General features: G+C 27.4%; 2 protein-coding genes across 3 annotated transcripts; one reads left to right on the top strand and one right to left on the bottom strand.

The window, feature by feature from the left end:
* Nucleotides 1–5,167: 5,167 nt before the first annotated feature.
* On the bottom strand, nucleotides 5,168–7,149 carry LOC113794591 (uncharacterized). Its single transcript, XM_027344714.2, has 4 exons — nucleotides 6,976–7,149; nucleotides 6,784–6,903; nucleotides 5,826–5,915; nucleotides 5,168–5,730 (listed from the first exon to the last, which is right to left on the bottom strand). Exons 1-4 carry the CDS (start codon nucleotides 6,982–6,984, stop codon nucleotides 5,470–5,472), a joined length of 480 nt encoding a protein of 159 aa, XP_027200515.2. The 5' UTR covers nucleotides 6,985–7,149; the 3' UTR covers nucleotides 5,168–5,469.
* Nucleotides 7,150–11,811: 4,662 nt separating this feature from the next.
* Nucleotides 11,812–18,510, top strand: Pfk (ATP-dependent 6-phosphofructokinase). Of its 2 annotated transcripts, none has more exons than XM_027344668.2 (7): nucleotides 11,812–12,073; nucleotides 14,505–15,043; nucleotides 15,101–15,420; nucleotides 15,487–15,801; nucleotides 15,878–16,701; nucleotides 16,764–17,102; nucleotides 17,739–18,104. In XM_027344668.2, the coding sequence occupies exons 2-7, from the start codon at nucleotides 14,506–14,508 to the stop codon at nucleotides 17,872–17,874; spliced, it is 2,472 nt and encodes an 823-aa protein (XP_027200469.2). In that variant the 5' UTR covers nucleotides 11,812–12,073; nucleotide 14,505; the 3' UTR covers nucleotides 17,875–18,104. The 2 variants fall into 2 exon arrangements, with proteins under 2 accessions (XP_027200469.2, XP_027200461.1); XM_027344660.2 differs by lacking the exon at nucleotides 17,739–18,104 and adding an exon at nucleotides 18,173–18,510 and having other exon boundaries at nucleotides 11,814–12,073.
* The last annotated feature ends 688 nt before the right edge of the window (nucleotides 18,511–19,198 follow it).

Here is a 19,198-nt window from a genome sequence, read left to right as displayed (position 1 = left end):
AAAAAGTCATCTTGAAAGATGAAAACAACAAATATACTGAAAAAAATGACTTTTGTCGACATTAACCAAACAAAACTATGATGATGAAAAAAAAGGAGAACCAGTCAATTATCTCTAATATTCATCTTATTCTGTATTTTCTTTTGCTGGAAACAGATGATGATTATCTTTATGTCTTGTTTTTTCTTTTTCTTTGGTTAAGTATTAAATTAACTTTATTAAAGAAATTATTATTTTGTTTGTGCGAGATAGCAAATGAAAATGAAAAAAAATGGAAATTTTCTTCACCAGGAATTTTGCTGTTGCAAAATGATGATAAAAATAAAAGAAGAAATAGTAATTGCAAAAAAAAACGAAGCGAAAATACATTTTTTCTTCTCTCTCACTCACTAATTGTGTATATGTAATCATCAACTAGAAAAAAAAAGTTTTAATACTGTCATTGATGATTCTAATTATGATATATTTAATTTGATAACAATAAACACTTTTTCATTAAATAAATACAGAAGAAAACAAACTGTATGGTTGACCGGAAAATTCTTGTCATTTCTATTTTCAATTCAAAAATTATTTATACAAAAATGATGATGATGATTTTTGAATTTATAAATCATTAAATATGTCTCTACTTTTTTTCATCCCATCCGATTTGATTGTAAAAAAAACAATTTTTCAATATACAAAAATCAAATCTGAAACAAAAATATAAAAAAAAGTTTGCTTTTTTGGTTGTTTGACAATTATTAACTAACTAGAAAGATTATTTTCGAAATGATAGTTATTTTGGAACTGATAGGAACTTCTATCATCACTAATCCTGTCATATGAGGAATGAAACAAAAACAAACAAAAAAAAATAATATTCAGCAGTATCGGTTTTGGAAACCGAATGATATTTAACAAACCAAAAAAAAAAAAAAAGTTTTTTTGAACAAAAAGAACCTCAAAATGGAAGAACAAAAACAGGAAAAACACTAGAGTGTATATGTAAATCACAATCAGAGATGAAATTCTCTAGAAAAATTCCAATCGAAACAATTCTATAATAATCATAATTGAAAGCTTAAAAGTCCTGAATCATTTATTTTTATTCATTTTTATTCCTGTCTTTATTCTTGAAATATATTTCAGCATTATTATAATACGGATTATATAAACCCTTTTTTTTCTTCAACCAAGTTAACTTCTATTAAGTTTTTTTTCTCTCTTGTCGTTGTTATTTCAACAACAACAACAACAATATCAAAACCATAGATTTATTATTCCGGGTATACTTATGATTTCTATAACCATCGACAACAACAACAACAAGCCACAAAAACATGATGATAAAAAAAAATGTCAACGAATCCATCAGAAATAAAGACAATAATCTTGAATGTACATGAAGAATGAATAAAGACAAAAAAAATCATTATAAGAAGATAAACAACAAAACAAAAAACATAGAAAGAAACGGAAATTTTATTCCAAATAATAGCTTATATTTTTTTGGTTTTTCTCATTTCATTTATCATTATATAATACAAATGAAATCATATTAAGCTTTACCAATGAAAAAACAAAAAAATTCTTGTAATTTGTAATCAGAAAGAAATAAAAAGGTCATCAGTTTTATTTATAAGGACCAAATATTATCACGACGATGGCTTTTTTTCTACTAATCATAATCATAATCATAATCATTCGGCAACAACAACAACATCCTGATGATGTTCATATTTTATTTTATTTTTTTTATATGTACAACAACAACAACAACAACAAATCATTTGATAACTATTTATTCTGATTATATTCTTTTTTTCTTAATTATAATTTAACATTATTATTATCATTATTATTATTATCCATCATTGCAATAAAATTATTATTATTTGTATTTTTATTTGCTGTTAACGAATGATGATTATAGTGATATGTAATCTTTTCTGGGCAATACAGTAATAATAAAAAACATACAAAAATGATCAACAAGAAGATTTTTCGATAATCTAAAAACATAAATATATGAAAAAAAAGGAAATAAGAATGTATTTATGATTTTCTTCTTCTTTCTTCCGAAAATGTGTAATAATAATTTCGGAAAAAAATTCTTGGCTAATGAAGCTAAGGGCTATCGGAGAGCCTGAAAGATGAAATATTTTCATCATTTAATTTCAGCCCGACAAAATAAAATAATGAGAAAGCTAATAAGTATCTTATGGAATTTGTTGTTGTTGTTGTTGTTGTTGTTATAATTGGAATGTATAAATAAGGGATAAAATTCTGGGAAAAATAATAATAATAGCAACAACAACAACAAAAACAACAACTACAAAATAAATCGATTCTTGTAATTAACGTTTATGATGATTTTTTTCATTCACGTTGAATATTTTTGTTTTTCATGTCAGTGAGAGAAAAGAAAAACTTTATTTTGAAAGAATTCAGATTTGCCCAGGTTAATTTGCTTAAAATTAAGGTTATTCCGTTTTTTCAATATGATCAAAGTACTTTATTAATTAATGGTTTTTACCTAATTAATTGAAATAAAATTGATTTTTTTTCCAACAAATAGTAAAACAATGAATGAAAATAACAAATAAGTGCATGAGAGAAAATGATGTATGATCGATATATATTCTCATTTCTGGCCACAATGATGATAATTTTCAGGAAAGGTAAAAAAAAGAATTCTGTACAAATTTTGAGAGCAAATCTTTCAATTCATCGATTTATCATCATCATCATCATCATAGCATTGGGATTCCATTTTCTTATTGATTTCATTTTTCCACGAATTCATAACGCACAGGTGGTACAGAGTACAGAAAAAAAAAGAAGAAGATAGAAAGACGATAGCGAGACGAGAAATATAGATCCATGAATTCAAGGAATGCGAATGATGATGATGATAAAAAGGAAAAGAAATAGTTTTTTAAACAGAATTTTAAAATTATTTTCAAGGAATTTTAATTTCAATTATATGTTTGACAACAATCATCGTTTGATTGTCTTGAATTTTTGTAATAAAAAAAAAATATCCCTACGGATGTCTATATATTCTTGTAATATCATTGCAATCATGATAATAATAACAGAGAGAGAGAGAGAGAGAGAGAGAGAGAGAGAGAGAGAGAGAGAGAGAGAGAGAGAGAGAGAGAGAGAGGGAATGTTTTCATCCAATTATTTTCCAAATATGGAGAGCGAATAAAAAAAAATTTGCTTACTATTCAAATATTTTTTCAAGACAAAAAAAAATGAATTGAAAATTTTGAAAATTGAAAATGCAAAGAAGAATGAAGCAAATATAAATGATATTGATATTGATCAATGATTATGTACGCAGCCAGATGATGGGTAAATGAATATTTGTTCATTTTACTGAATTTAAATTCTTATTATTAAAAAAACATAATCATAAATAATCATAATTTGAATGTTTATAGAATTGGAATTCATTTGTTGCAAATCTTTTGATGATTATTTGAAGCAAATCAACAATTCCAGACATATGAAAATGAAATCCTATGTAATGAATAAAATGAAAAATGAATGTAAAATTCTGTGTAAGAAAATTAAAGAAGGAAAATGAATTTATTTGCCTGGTTTTTTTCCTGGTTGATTTTTTTGAAACTTTGAATTTTTTTTTCCAAGACATTAACTTTTCAGTGTGGGAAATTCTTTTACCCCATTACATTTTTTTTTCATTGAAATGTTTCACGAAAAAAATCCATTCCATTATATTTATTCACACACAAACACACATACATTGTTCTTAATATTTTCAATTATACTTGTGTGATAATTGCATAAAACAAAAACAAAATAATAAAATATGTAATCAGATTAATGATGCTTTCAACTAAGAGTTTTTTGTTTTGTTTTTTTTGTTTTGCTTTTATTTTGTTGTTACAATTTTATAGATGAACAAATAATGTTATAAATTTTTCGATTGAAAAAAAGATTACGATTTGATTTTGATTTACTTTGATATCCGTTACCTTGATCTTTTTTAGTCATTTCCTATAGGAAAATTTTCATCTGATGAAGAAAATTAAATTGTAAAACTGGTATCGACATTGTCTCGTAACAGTAACTCAAAAAAAAAATTATTAATAACAAATGGATTGTTTCTTCTTCAGGGATAAATGACATTCGTTGATTTGTAGTTTTTAATTATATTTAATTTTTTGTAAATGTCAAAACATATTTGTCAAAAAAAAGGATTGTTATAACTTGCATATATTCAATGTAAATTGTCAAAAATGTTAATGAAACAAATGAAAAAAAAAGTTTTCAATGATTGTTTTCAAAACATAATCATCATTTTTTGACCATAATGGTAATCAGACAGATATTATTATGGTTATTATTGTTCATCGATGTTATTTGGATTATATATTCCTATTACCCAAACAACAAATCGAAACATATCAAATGGGCATACACACACAAAGCTGTCGATAATAGTACAAAAGTTTCATTTTTGCTATCATTTTGTTGTCATGTAAATGTTGTTTGGGTGCAATAAAGATTTGTTTCCTGAATTATTATTTACATATGTGAACCAAATAAGTGATTCTGGTGATTGTAAAAAACCGGAATAAAATTGTCAACAACAAAAAAAAAATTCAATGTTTTATGTTCATGTTGTTTTATTCTTACATTTGAAATTGCGAAAACAATGCAAAACATTCAAATTGCGAATTAAATTCGTTGTTGTTGTTGTCATCGTTTCTAAATTTAATTATGATTTAAATTATTCAAAATGATTATTATTATAGGGGTTTCACACTAGCAGCAATGTGAATGAAATATTTCAAATGCAATATTTCACTACATTTCAGCCTTATGGACTGAAATATTGCATTTGAAATATTTCATTCACATTGCTGCTAGTGTGAAACCCCTATTATTTTAATTAATTAATTAAATTTTGTTGCTTGCTTACATTTATTATCATTATATACGAAAAAAGGGGATAACCAACAAAAACAAGATGAAAATTATCTTACAAACAGGATTTTAATAGGATTTAAACTTGAGATTTTTCCCCCCTCTTACTTACCATTTTGAAAACAAATGTTCGAATGAATTTATAACAGGAATAAAATTCATTATCATGTCATTATCGCTAGCTAAAGAATGATGGAAAAACAAAAAATTTTCTCGCTCTTAATTTTATTATTTTCACATAATAATCGAAAACAATCGATTTTTTATTTTTGAAAAAAAAAGAAAAGACAAACGAGAATTGTAAAAGGAATTTTTTTTGTATTCATTGCAATAAATAATTAATCATTTCGAATATATTTTTTTTCAACAACAACAACATCATCATCATCATCATCGTTAACATTATCATTATCATTATAATCATTATTATAATTGTTTTGTTTTTTTTTTGTAAAAATATTCATTCAAAATATTTAATCAAATTTTTTCCGCTTATTCAGTGTGTGTGTGTTCAATTTAAATCTATTATTTATAATGTCTTTCTTCATGATGATAGCCATAACCATCATCATCGCCACCACCACCACCGCCGCCTTTACCATGATGATCATCATATCCACCACCATGATAACCATGATGTTCAACATCATAATGTGCATGTGCTGCATGATGTGATTGTAATCCAGGTTCATTTGAATGTATTTTAGCACGAAAACCTTTTTTATCAGCAACATATTCTACAATACGTTTACGACCATCTTTATCATGTAATGCATATGTTCCATGCTATAATAATAATGAATTATAATAATAAATTAATGAATGAAATGTAAATTGAATTAGTTTTTGGTTGTTGAAGAAAAAAAAAATAACAAACATACCACATTGCCATAATCATCACCGGATTCATGGCGTGAATTTTTTCCACCATAACCATCTTCAATTTCGTAACCAAATTTATATGGATGAGGCTTTCGTGTTTATTTTGTTGTGATTTGAAAAATAAATGTTTAAACAGAAAGAGGAAAAAAAATAATTATAATCAAAATTAATTTCAAAGGGAAAAAATAAAACTTTTTTTCTCTCTCTCTCTCGCTCTCGTTAATTTGTTAAACTTTTATTCGATCCAAATATATTTGCTGAAGATTTCTTAAACATTGATTATTGGATAGGAATTTTTAAATGAAAGAAAGTAAGTCAAAGATGGATGGTGAATAACAGCAGCAACATGATTGATCATATCAACAACACAACGACCAGGGGAGATCTAATCTGATTTGTGGGAAAAAACAAAAGTGGGCAAAAATCTTTTTTGTTATGTCGTTCATTTCAAATACACTAACACAGACACAGACTAATTTCATTTTGTCTCTTATGAAATTCAACATAACAACAACAACACTTTCAATCTTTTGTTTTTAAATATTCTTATTATTATTATCAGCATCATTATTATCATTATAGAAATTGTCGTTGTCGTTGTCATCGATTGTTGTTGTTATAATCGATGTTTGGTTTTAGCTCATCATCATTCTTCTTCTTTCATTCATTCATTCATTTAGTCTTTTTTTTCATTTATTATTTTCCTAATCAATGTTGTCGTCAACATTCGTTGTCATTCTCATCATTAACACAAATGATGATTATGATGATCGTAAATGAAAAGACACAGGGAATATATGATTAAATTAATTGTTGGGAGAAATTATGCTATATTTTGTTTCAGAATCTTATCCTAATCACATATATTCACGAACAAATATCATTTAAGACACAAAAAAATTCTTTATTCGATAATGATAATGTTAATGATGATGATCATGAAAAATTTTTACTTACTTTATGTTTATGATAACCATCATCTTTACCATGATGTCCACCATGATAACTACATTCAATTAATTCAATCATCATAATTAATGATAAAAATATCAATATTGAACCAATAAATGATGAAAACTATCATAATAATAATCAATTAATAAAGAAAAATTAATGAAAATTTAAATTCAAAATTTGCACTGGAAATACCTTTTTCATTGTTAATTACAGTTGTTGTTGGTGTTTTTATCGACAAAACAAAAGTGAAGATGATGACAGGAAAAAACCAAACACCCGATCAAATTAGAAAACACACACACGAAAAACAAACCAAAACCAAAAAAATCTTGAGATTGTGGTGAAACAGAAAAGTGAACAGAAAAATTATTGCTCAATATGAAACGGATGTTTGGTTTTTATATGTGTTGAATTTGTTGTTTTTTTTCTTCTATTGCTTCATTTGAAAAGAAAACCGATAATTTTTGAACTTACAAAACAAACGGTTCACATCTATCGATTATCGAATGTTGAAAGAGAAAACAAGTAGAGAGTAGACAACCAAAACAATAAAAAAAAACAATAAAAATGAAATCCGATATACTACAGACATTGTGAGAGATCAAATGTTTCAATATATTTGATTGATTTTGTTTTTTTTGTCTAATATTCATTTCAAAGTCAATCAATTTACACTTTTTTTTCAGTTTGATTTGTTTCAATTCAAACAGACACACAGGAACAGACAAAAACAAAAAAACAAAAAACGAAACGAAACATGGTACAATATGGATTGGCGACCTTTTGACAAGAAATTTTTCTTTTCATTGACAATAACCAATGAATAATTATATGGTTCCAAAATGAAATTCAAAAAAAAATCCCGATTAACTCATCGAATTCCATATGTGTGAGCAGCGAGAAACCGACACCAATATTCAAAAATATTTTCACCTTTTAAAATGCATTTAGACATTTTAATTAAAGGAAAAAAAATTTCAATATCGCTAAATGATCTATATTCTCTAAACGTACGTTTTTGTAAATCTACAAATATTTAATGAATGAATGAATAGAATTTTTGGATATTGAATATTGAAGAAGAAACAACAAAAACAAAAATGCTGTATGCGTGTGATCTAGTTTTGGTGATCTAAATTATAACAATATCACAAACAATTGTATTTTGACATTCCATAGAAGTTAATGATTGAATTTTTTTAGTTTTGTTTTTTGTTTTTCATTTGATTTTATTTGTTTTTTTGGGTAAACACACTCAATTAGATTCTGATTTGATTTTGTTTGTTTGCCTTTCGTTTATACATCTTTTGGATTTTATTATTGTATTTTCATTATCATTTTCATTCATTCAATCATTCACTAACTCTCTCTCTCTTGTCTCATTTTTTTTATACAGGAACTGACACAGGACCAACAGCCAACAACGACAACAACAATAAACACAGAAAACAAATCCGAAAAAAAACATTTCAATTTCAATCAATTTCCGGTATCGATACAAATCAGAAAAGTTTTTTTGTTTACGCTGATTTCTTCATTCATTCATTCAACCACACACATCACATATAGAATAAAGTTCAGCACAGAAAAACGAACGAAACGAACAATATTGATGATTGGTTTATTTGGTTCAATCAAATCAATCAATGAAAACGAGAAATGAAAACGAAAATTGTTTGGAAAATGAAATCAAATTTTTTTGTTTTCATCAATCAGATACAAACACACAGAAATTGGTCGTAGCAGTAGAAATAGAAAAGTATTATCGGTTATTTTGTTTGTTTGTTTTTTACCAATTATTATAATTTGTGTGAATGAACAACAACAACAACAACAACAAAAAAGAATGAAACTTTTTTACTGTTACAAAACTTTGTTGTTGCTGTTGTTTTTGTATATTCAATTTACCAAGAAAATGTTTTCATGTTCACAAACAAACAAACATTCTCGATGCTCATGACCTAAAGAATTTCTTTTGATGTTCAAAAATTCAAAAAAATGAATGAAATATCTAAGCCAAATGCCAAAACATTTGTTTGGATTCTACCAGGCGTTGGATCTTTTTTTGAAATCATTTTTTCCTGTTAACAGACAAACATTCTTTGGGCAATGATCAATTGAAAATCAATTGTGTTGAAGTAGAAAAGATGTTTTTTTTTCAATACAAGATTTGTTTCATTTTTGCTGAATTTAAAATTGATGGCACGAATTTCTGTTGTTGTTGTTGTGTGTGTGTGAATAAACAAAACATCTCTGAAATGATAATAATAATAAATGTAATTTTTTTTGAATGTAGAAACTTAATCAACTTAGCAATTCTTTCTTTTTTTTCACATTTTTCACAACAATTCAACACAATGATTTTTAGTAACTAAGACTGAATGATTCAAGATAATCTTCCGAGTAACGTTTTCCTTATTCTCTTTCTCTTGATCTGGAATTTTCAATCAGTATAAAGTGTGTGTGCGTTTTTTTTTGTTGGCTATTTTTCATTTTGGGAATAATTTTCACTAAATTCTGCTTTTTTTTCTCTCACTCTCCTTTTAATCCTTAGTGTCATTGTAAATAACGTCAGTTAAGAATTTTCACTTCCTTTAACATCTTTAAGTTTGATATAATTGATAATGAAAAGTGTGTGTTTTCATGATGAAAAATGATCAAAAAATTTCATTTCAAACACACAATTTTGCATATATTGCTATTGTCGTTGGCGTTATCGTTATCGTTTCGTTTTAATTCGATTGATATTATTATTGTTTAAAAGTATTAGAATTGAAATAATATCAATTTAACAATATTATAAGACTTCCTATTTATTATCAGTATGTGTATGTGATTCATTTTGATTCCCATAAGGAATTGTTGGTTGATCAATGGCCTTAATGGTTAATGGATGAAAAACTAAACGAAATTCTCCTTTATTTTTGGTCAAGATCAAATATAGTTTTTTTTCTGGGGTAAACGAGAAAAGTAAAAAAGTATATTTTTTTCCCAAAGTAGATAATTCCAAGAACATATAAATTTTCCATTCTTTTTTTCTCCAATTGAATTAAGATTTGATTTGTTTGTCTAGCGTTTTTTTTTTTGCCCTTCCATTTTATGGCAAACAAAAAAAAATATATTCTTTTTCTGGCGAATCGATATTTATATTGACCAAAAGAAAAGAGAAAAATGATGAATTTTATATCTTTACAAATTTTGAAAAATTACATATCTATTCTGCTCTGTTTGTTTGTTTGTTTACATTATATATTTTTTCCCAAAATTCGCGATCATCATCAATTGAAAATCCAATCATGTATGATATTGACTTATTAGAAAAAAAAATGTTTTACTTCTGTTTACATTATGATGATCATAATGATCATTATCACGAATCTTCAACGACATTTTTTTCAAGTTCAATCATGTCACACACACACTTATTAATTCGAACTGTTTCATATATCGATTCTTAAGTCTATGAAATGATGAGAAAATTAAATTATCATTCATTTTTGGAGAAAAGAAAACTAAAGCAAAAACAACAACAATGAAAAAGATGAATTGAATATTGAAAATATATGAATGGTTAGAAACTGGTAACCAAAAAAATCGATATCATTATCATTCTGTGTGGTTATGATATATGATGGTAGTCGTATGGTTTTTCTATTTTCCATTAAACCAATGTGTGAGAAAAAGAAAGTTAGTATCTTTTCTTTTCACACAAAATGATGAAAATATTTATTTACATTTTTTGGAAAAACGAAAAACAAACGATAAATATTCATCTTTTTTTTTATCTTTTTTCTTTTCGTTGAAGATTTTTCATCATCATCACACTGACATAGATGGTGGTGATGAAAAGAATCATTAGTTTTTTTTGAATTGTTTAACACGGGGAATTTCAATGAAGACCAACCAGCAAACAAAAAAAAACGATGATGATGATGATGAAAAACTAAAGAATTTGAAATTATTATTCAGAATTTTAAAGGAAAATTTTTTTTTTTGAAATATTATCAGATTGAATGATGATGATGATGAACAGGAATCATCATCATTTTTTTCAATTTCTTATTCTCTCAAATATTTTTCCTATTTCAACATTATCGATTCGATTCATGTTTAATTCAATATAGAATATATTACAATGCATAATATGTTGCTATTTACAAACCAAACAAACAAACATTAAATAATAATAATAATGTCAAACATTATGAAATGAAATGAAATGAAATCCATTGTATATATTTTACATTATAAATATACAATGATTTTTTATGAATGGATTGAATTGAATATTGGGCAACAAACAAACAAGCAAACACGCATAAATCAACAAATTCCAGTAGAAAAAGCAGGCTGTATAGTTACAAAATTTGTAAAATTTTTGAAATTTTATTGATGAAACCGGATATTATTTAAGCCTGAAGGTAAAATAATGATGTAAAATTTGTTTCAATTTTTTATTGTTTTGTTTTGTTTACGGGATTAAAATTATGAATTTTTTTGAATGAATCGAATGTGTAGATCTCGAAATTTAATTTTGAAAAAAAGCTAGTGCTGTCATCTTTTCGAAATTCGGTGAAATTCGTGTGATTCTGTTCAGATGGCCATTGATAATGATTATATAGAACGATATGGTATGTGTAGCAGTGGTTCAATGGAATTCTATTGAATTGAATATAAACAAAATGAAAAAAAATGATGTTCATCAAATGATCGAAACAATTTCATGAACAATTTGATTTGGGTGTTTGTTTCATTTCATAAAGATTAAGATATTGAATTTTGTGGTTAGGAAAACCGAATGGAATTAAGATTATTAGTAGTTTGGTTTGGAAACAATATTTTCACTCATAGATAAAGATGAAGGAAATCATTAAATTTTTAACAAACCAAAAAATAAATTCCGACACTAATGATACATCATTTTTGTACGGTACCACACTGAATGGTGGTAGCAGAATACAGAAAATATATGCTCTCTGTTTTGATTCTTCTTATTTACTGTATTTTTGTTTAAAAAAAAAAATTAGCTTTGAATGTCGGTATTTTAACAGAAAACAAAACGTAAAAAATTCTTGATCAATTCTCAAGGTTATTATCTAAAATAACATTCATCACCGGAATAATGATCGTATAATAAACAACAACAGAAAAATTAATTGAATCCAAAATAACAAAACTTGAAACTTTCGATTGTAAACAGTTTTTGAATTCAAAATTCAAAACTGTCTAATTCATCTAATCATCATCATCATCATTTGAATGAAGATATAAGACCATCAAAATCGGCAAGGTAACCATAATTGATTCAATAAAATTCCTGTTTTTTTTTGCTTTCCTGATTCCAAGCAAATAAAAACATCAACATGTTTTTCTGTAATCAATAACCAATTCAATTTTTCGTTAGAACTGTCAATCATTCTTATTACTAATCTAACTGAATGAATGATTGATTATGGCCATTTATTATTGATTATTCTAATAAAAAAACAAGATAAAAGTTAACAAACAAACACACATGTACCGAATGTCTTTTTGATAAGACAAATGAATGAATGAATGTTGTTTGTTATTAATGAGAATATTATCGTTGAAAGAAAATTGTGAAATTTTTTTTTCTTTCTGAAGAATCTTTATCAAGCAGACACAAGCCAAACAGACGATGACGACGACGACGACGACCTTTCTTTGCTCTTTTGTTGATGATGTTCTTTAGCTTTTTTGTTTATGTTTTTTTTTGTTTTGTTTTGTTTTGGTTGTGTGTTCAATGATATTAATTTGACGTTATAATTTTATTTTTTACCTAAATTGTGGTATTGTGTTTGTGTGTTCCATCAAATACTGATTGTTCATTTGTTGTCCAACTGAAAAAGGTATTCTTTGAAAAAAAAATATCCAAATGAAATACAAACAAACAAACAACAAACAAAATTTAAATGTCATTTGAATGTTGTTTGTCAAAAAATTCAATCATTATTTGTATATTTTGATGACGTTTTGCAACGTTGATGACTACCAAATAACAAAACAAAATCAGAATAATGTCCAAATACCAGAACAACAACAACGACAAAAAACATTTAAAATTAAATCAAATTTGATGTTTTATGAAATCACCAGGGTGTTCATCATCATCATCATCATTATTACAAAATGATGCCTGATGATTGTTTTGAAACATACGGAATGAATGAATGAATGACGTTAACAACAACAACGATAATAATCACAGCTAATATGTAATGAATGAAAACAAAAAAAAACAGAAATGATACAAACTAAATTTAGAACGAAATTTGATTCAAATTACAAAAAAAAATATATTCTTTCCTTTTGATTTGATTTGATTAATTTTGATTATTATCATCATTCCTTGTTGTTGTTGTTGTTGTTTTGCTGTCCAAAACAAATTTTCTCCCACCATGGAATTTATTTTCATTTGTAGTTTGATAGTTTCAGTAACAACAAAGCAAAACAAAAAATCCAACCATTTTTTGTTGTTGTTTTTGGTTTCTACCAAGAGATATTATTCGTTTGTAGAGAGAGAGAGAGAAAGTGAATATCCATGAATCACATTTAATTTGATTTGATTTTTTGTTTTTGTTGTTTCCCCTTTCGCCATTTCTAATGAAGCCATATCAACCGATCCAGCAAAAAAACAAGACAAATTTTTCTTCATTTCAGACTTTTATTATTATTATTATTATTATTATCATCATCAGTTTCCGTAGTTATATACAAGAGACCGAATATTACAATATTCATTTCAGGCTGCAAATGAATACCAAAAAAAAAAAAAAAAATCTAAAAAGAGCAAAGGCAGATAAGAATTAAATTGTAATTTTTCATCTGACATTTTTTCTCAAGAATTTTTTCTGATTTGAATTTTTCTGAAAATGAAAATTCTGCTATTTGATTATCATTGACCTAATCAAAAGAAGTAAACTGTATGATTGTGTAAAAAAAATGATGATTATAAATAATTATAATTATAAATAACTTTGTTCCAAAATGAATTATTAGCCAATTTATAAATGCATTATAAATACAGGAATTTTAGTTATCATTTTTTTTGTTGTTGTTGATTTCGAACGCAAAACACGATCATAAACAATGTTTCATTAGTGTTTCATGATTGGTATCATTTGGTTTTTTTCTTTATAGATGATCATGATCATGGTCATAAACTAAATCGAATGGAAAATTATATTTTGTTTTTCTTTTCCCCTCTCTTTCTCTTTCTTTGATTCTTGAATTCCATGGAAACTTTTGTAATTATTACAATGTGGAAAAAAACGACAAGACCTAGAAATAAATTACAATATATAGTTTTTTACTCTCTCTCTTTCTTGTTTAGTGAAAATGAATTACTTATGAACGCCTATTTAATCTCATTTTTTTAACTTATAATTTATATTAACTTGTACTTGTCATGTTTATAAATGAATAAACGGAAACGATTGGCTACTTTGCTTAGTTTATTTAGTTTGAATTTTTAGTAAATTAATGATGATTCTTTGATAACGCCTTAATTCATTTACAGTAATAACCGTAGAAATAAATTGTCCTTGATTTATATAATGATACTGATAATAATTAGAATTTTTATAATCATGTTTAATTATCATGAACTTTATCTAATCGAATAATGATGATAATTTAAGCATTTTTAAAAAAATAATATAATCTTTTTATTCATTTTGAATTTAAAAAAAAAATTCTAGAATGGAAGTAGAAGATGTTTTACCACCACTTCGGTCGCCAAGTATGCAAGCACCACAATTACAACATCTTTATCGTCTACGTACAATGTCGACGATTGATGAACGTGATTTTCCTGTATCTACTGAAGGAAATATTCCGGAATCAGTACAAAAAGGAAAAATTATCGGTGTATTTACTAGTGGTGGTGATTCACAAGGCATGAATGCTGCTGTTCGTGCTGTTGTACGTATGGGTCTTTATCTTGGTTGTCGTGTTTATTTTATTAAAGAAGGCTATCAAGGAATGGTAGATGGTGGTGATAATATTATTGAAGCTTCTTGGGTATCCGTATCTGGTATTATACATAAAGGTGGTACGGTTATTGGTAGTGCACGATGTAAAGAATTTCGTGAACGTGTTGGCCGTCTTAAAGCAGCATATAATTTAATTCAATATGAAATAACTAATCTAGTCGTCATTGGTGGTGATGGTAGTCTTACTGGTGCCAATCTATTTCGCCAAGAATGGCAATCTTTAGTCCAAGAACTAGTCGATACAGGTAGAAAATTTTTTCATTATCATCAATTGATTGATTGATTGATTGATTGATCAACAGGTAAAATTACACCTCAAAAGGCTGCAACAGTCGAACATTTACACATTGTCGGAATGGTCGGTTCTATTGATAATGATTTCTGTGGAACTGATATGACCATTGGTACTGATTCAGCATTACATCGTATAATCGAATCGATAGATGCTATAGTAACGACAGCATCTTCTCATCAACGTGCATTTATACTCGAAGTAATGGGTCGTCATTGTGGTTATCTTGCATTGGTAGCTGCTTTAGCTAGTGAAGCTGATTTTGTATTCATACCAGAATGGCCTCCCGAAGCTGATTGGAGCAAACGATTATGTCGAAAAATTGAACAAGTATTAGACAGTTGATTTGTTTTGTTCCTGAATTAAATCATTGATTTTTGTTGTTGTTGTTGCTAGGAACGACGACTTGGAAAACGATTAAACATTGTAATCGTTGCTGAAGGTGCCATAGATATGGATGGTAATCCAATTTCAGCTGAAACAGTCAAAGATGTAATTGTTAAAAATACTGGTCAAGATACTCGTATTACTGTACTTGGTCATGTACAACGTGGTGGTAGTCCAAGTGCATTTGATCGTGTTCTTGGCTCACGAATGGGTGCCGAAGCTGTTTTAGCATTATTAGAAGCAACTCCTGAATCACAAGCTTGTGTTGTTTCATTGGATGGAAATCAAGCTGTTCGTGTACCCTTAATGCAATGTGTTGAACGGGTAGGATTCTAATCTAATTTTTCTAGATTTCACTTTTTAGATTGATAATTTATTTATTGATCTTTGTTCATGTTAGACGAAATCAGTTGCCGCGGCCATGAAAAATAAACAATGGGATGAAGCTGTGAAATTACGTGGTATTAGTTTCAAACGAAATTTAGAGACTTATCGTATGTTAACAAAACATGATCCACCAAAAACCGTTGATCATAAAGGCTATCGATTAGCGGTGATGAATTGTGGTGCACCATGTTGTGGCATGAATTCAGCTGTTCGATCATTTGTACGTAATGTAATTTTTCGTGGTGATACCGTTCTAGCCATTCATGATGGTTTTGATGGTCTAGTCGATGGAGATATTCGACCGATCACATGGTCTGAAGTTCGTGGCTGGGTAGGACAAGGTGGTGCTAATTTAGGAACCCGGCGTACATTGCCAAATGATCAAAATATTGAAAAAATTATAGCCAATTTACGTTTGTATCGTATTCAAGCATTATTAGTGATCGGTGGTTTTGAAGCCTTTCAAGCAGTCTTATATCTTACCGAAAGACGACATGAATATGTTGAACTTCGTATGCCATTGTGTTGTGTTCCTGCCACTATCAGCAATAACGTTCCTGGTACTGATTTTTCATTGGGAGCTGATACTGCTCTAAATGAAATAACGGAAATTTGTGACCGAATAAGACAATCAGCTCAAGGTACAAAACGACGTGTTTTTATTATCGAAACAATGGGAGGCTTTTGTGGATATTTGGCAACATTGGCCGGTCTTGCCGGTGGAGCTGATGCTGCCTATATATTTGAAGAACCATTCAGCATCAGTGATCTGATTGGTGATATTCGTTTAATGCATGTCAAAATGGAAGAAGGTGTTACCCGTGGTCTTGTTTTAAGGTTAGTTTTTTTTAATAATATCTTATGCCATAATTATGATTATAATTGTAATCAAATGTCAGAAATGAAAAGGCAAATTCAAATTACACAACAGATTTCATGTTCAAACTTTATAGTGAAGAAGGAAAAGATAATTTTTCTACACGAATGAATATTCTTGGTCATATGCAACAAGGAGCATCACCATCACCATTTGATCGAAATTTTGGTACAAAATTATCAGCTAAAGCAGCTGAATGGCTTACTAGACAATTAGAACATCATTCAAGACCATTAACAGAAGATTATAATGAATTAGTTTATAATTCAACTTCACCGGATACGGCTGTTTTATTGGGACTTATTGGTCGACAATATCGTTTTACTCCGGTACAAACATTGAAAACACAAACCGATTTCAAGTATGTAATCATTATTTATCATATATAGTACATTTACCAATGAACATTGTGATCAAATTAATTATCATTTTTGCTTTACTATGAATGTTCCTTTTTTTTTCTTGGTTACAATAATTATCAATTATTTTGGGTTGGAATGTTTTGAAAGATTTTAGGAACGCACGCAATGCATGTTGAGCTTTTTTTTTTGTTTCGGTTTCCCGTTAAATTTCTTTTTTTTTCTCTAATTATTTCATTACTAGCATTGCAAGCCATTGGCCATTGGCTTCGTCTACTAAGTAGACGAAGTCTAGCTTAGTCATAAGGCCAAGTCCAATGCAAGCCAGCCATTTGTTTATGTAAAAATCAAAAGATCCTTATAAATAAAAAATGCAAGCCATCCATTTTTCGAGCATGCGCATTGAAATAGAAAAAAGTGTTTCGTCTCAGCCAGCCAGCCAGCCAGTCAGTGTTTTACTTTTTTATGTTATTAGATTTCTATAATTCAATGATATAATTTTGTTTTTTTGTCTCTATTTTTCCATTCCTACTCCCTTTTTTTTAAAAAAATCAACGATTTTTGTCTTTGTCAATTTCACGTTGTAAATGTTTTGTTTGTGTGTGTGTTTGTGTGTGTGTGTATTTGTATGAGCATAGAAATCGTTTAGGAAAAGTAAAATGGTGGATACGTCTTCGTCCATTATTACGAGCATTAGCTAGTCCTGAACAATTAGAATTAAAAGATGTTGATGTAACTGTTCATCATTTTGTTGAATTATTGGACAAAGAATAAATCGAATGTTTTCAAGCAAATGAAAATCATTGATTCGAATAATTATAATTCAATTAACAGTATACTTGTCCCTTATGTCATTTTTTTTCATTTTGCTTTTGTTTATATCGAAGATATAGAGTAGTAAAATTAGAACATTATTTTTATTTATTTAAAATCCTTTTTGAAACATTAGAATAGAGATAAATACAGACAAAAAAAAACAAAAATTTCAAAATTTCAAACCAAAATCACTAACAATAGTTCTTATTATCGTCCAATCAAAAAAATATCGTCAAAAACCAAACATTTTATTTAGACATCGTATACCATATGAACATTGGTATAAAAAATTACGACCATTATTACGTATATTGGCACATCATGAAGATATTTATCAACCAGAAGTACAACAGGTTCAAGAAATGGATGAAATATTTAAAGATGATGATGATGTTTTCAAAGCATAAACGACATATGTGGACGATATATCGAATAATTGAGCAATGTTATCAATTTGGTGGATCCAACACACAAACAACGAGAAACCTACAAAACTTCCTGCGCATAATTTTTAACAAAAATGAATTTTTAATTTTTATTTTTGCCAATTAAGATTTAAAAAATGAATAAAATAAATTTTACTGATTTTAAAAATTTGAATTTGTCCTTTATTTGATGGATTATTATTTGGAATAGATTTAAAAGAAATAGTTACACTGATGAATTATAAATAAAATTTTACAAATTTTTAAAAAAGAAAAATTTTACAAAATCAAACATCAAGTGTAGCTATTCTTCCGTATCTAGACAAATTTGGGAAAAAAATGAAAATTCCATTATTGTTTTTGTCGTTTGTTACATTTTTTTTCTCGAAAGATAATAGGCTGATAATAGGTATAATCGGATAAACAGAAAGGATTGGCAGACTGATGATATCATTATTATTATTGAGAATAATGTTGTTGTTGTTGTAAATTAAACATCAGTCATGACTATCCTTTCGTAATCCGACCAAAAAAAAACATTTTTATTGAAATAGATACTCACTGCGAATTCGAATGATGAAAACGATTGACATAATTCGGCAACAAATGGGAAAAAGTTTTTTTTTGTATAATTTTTTATTTTAAGATTTATCGATGAAAATTGTACATTTGACCAAATTCAGAAAGATTGAAAATGACTGAAAATCTTAATATCGAATTTTTTGTTTCTCGAGATTTATAGGCAATCTCTATTGAATATTTTTTTTCCTGGAAAAAATTTTCAGTGCAAATAATCTTTCTCAATTTAGCTGACAAGTTTTTTCGATTGAAACGGGATAGATTTTTATAATTACCAA

This window comes from Dermatophagoides pteronyssinus, unplaced genomic scaffold (assembly GCF_027571235.1).
Source record: "Dermatophagoides pteronyssinus isolate colony J.1.1.1.1 unplaced genomic scaffold, Derpt_VIB-CSIC_2022.12 sq0009, whole genome shotgun sequence".
Lineage (NCBI taxonomy): Eukaryota > Metazoa > Arthropoda > Arachnida > Sarcoptiformes > Pyroglyphidae > Dermatophagoides > Dermatophagoides pteronyssinus.
This window is presented reverse-complemented; position numbering and strand designations above follow the sequence as displayed.

Bases quoted from the DNA above. Each gene is read 5' to 3' on its own strand.
- LOC113794591 (XM_027344714.2), bottom strand. The intron at 5,916-6,783 runs GTAAGTAAAAAT...TAAACACGAAAG, and splicing joins ATGGTTATCATAAACATAAA to CCTCATCCATATAAATTTGG. The intron at 5,731-5,825 runs GTATGTTTGTTA...TTATTATTATAG, and splicing joins GTGATGATTATGGCAATGTG to CATGGAACATATGCATTACA.
- Pfk (XM_027344660.2), top strand. From the start codon at position 14,506: ATGGAAGTAGAAGATGTTTTACCACCACTTCGGTCGCCAAGTATGCAA. The intron at 15,044-15,100 runs GTAGAAAATTTT...ATTGATCAACAG, and splicing joins CCAAGAACTAGTCGATACAG to GTAAAATTACACCTCAAAAG. The intron at 15,421-15,486 runs GTATTAGACAGT...TGTTGTTGCTAG, and splicing joins TATGTCGAAAAATTGAACAA to GAACGACGACTTGGAAAACG.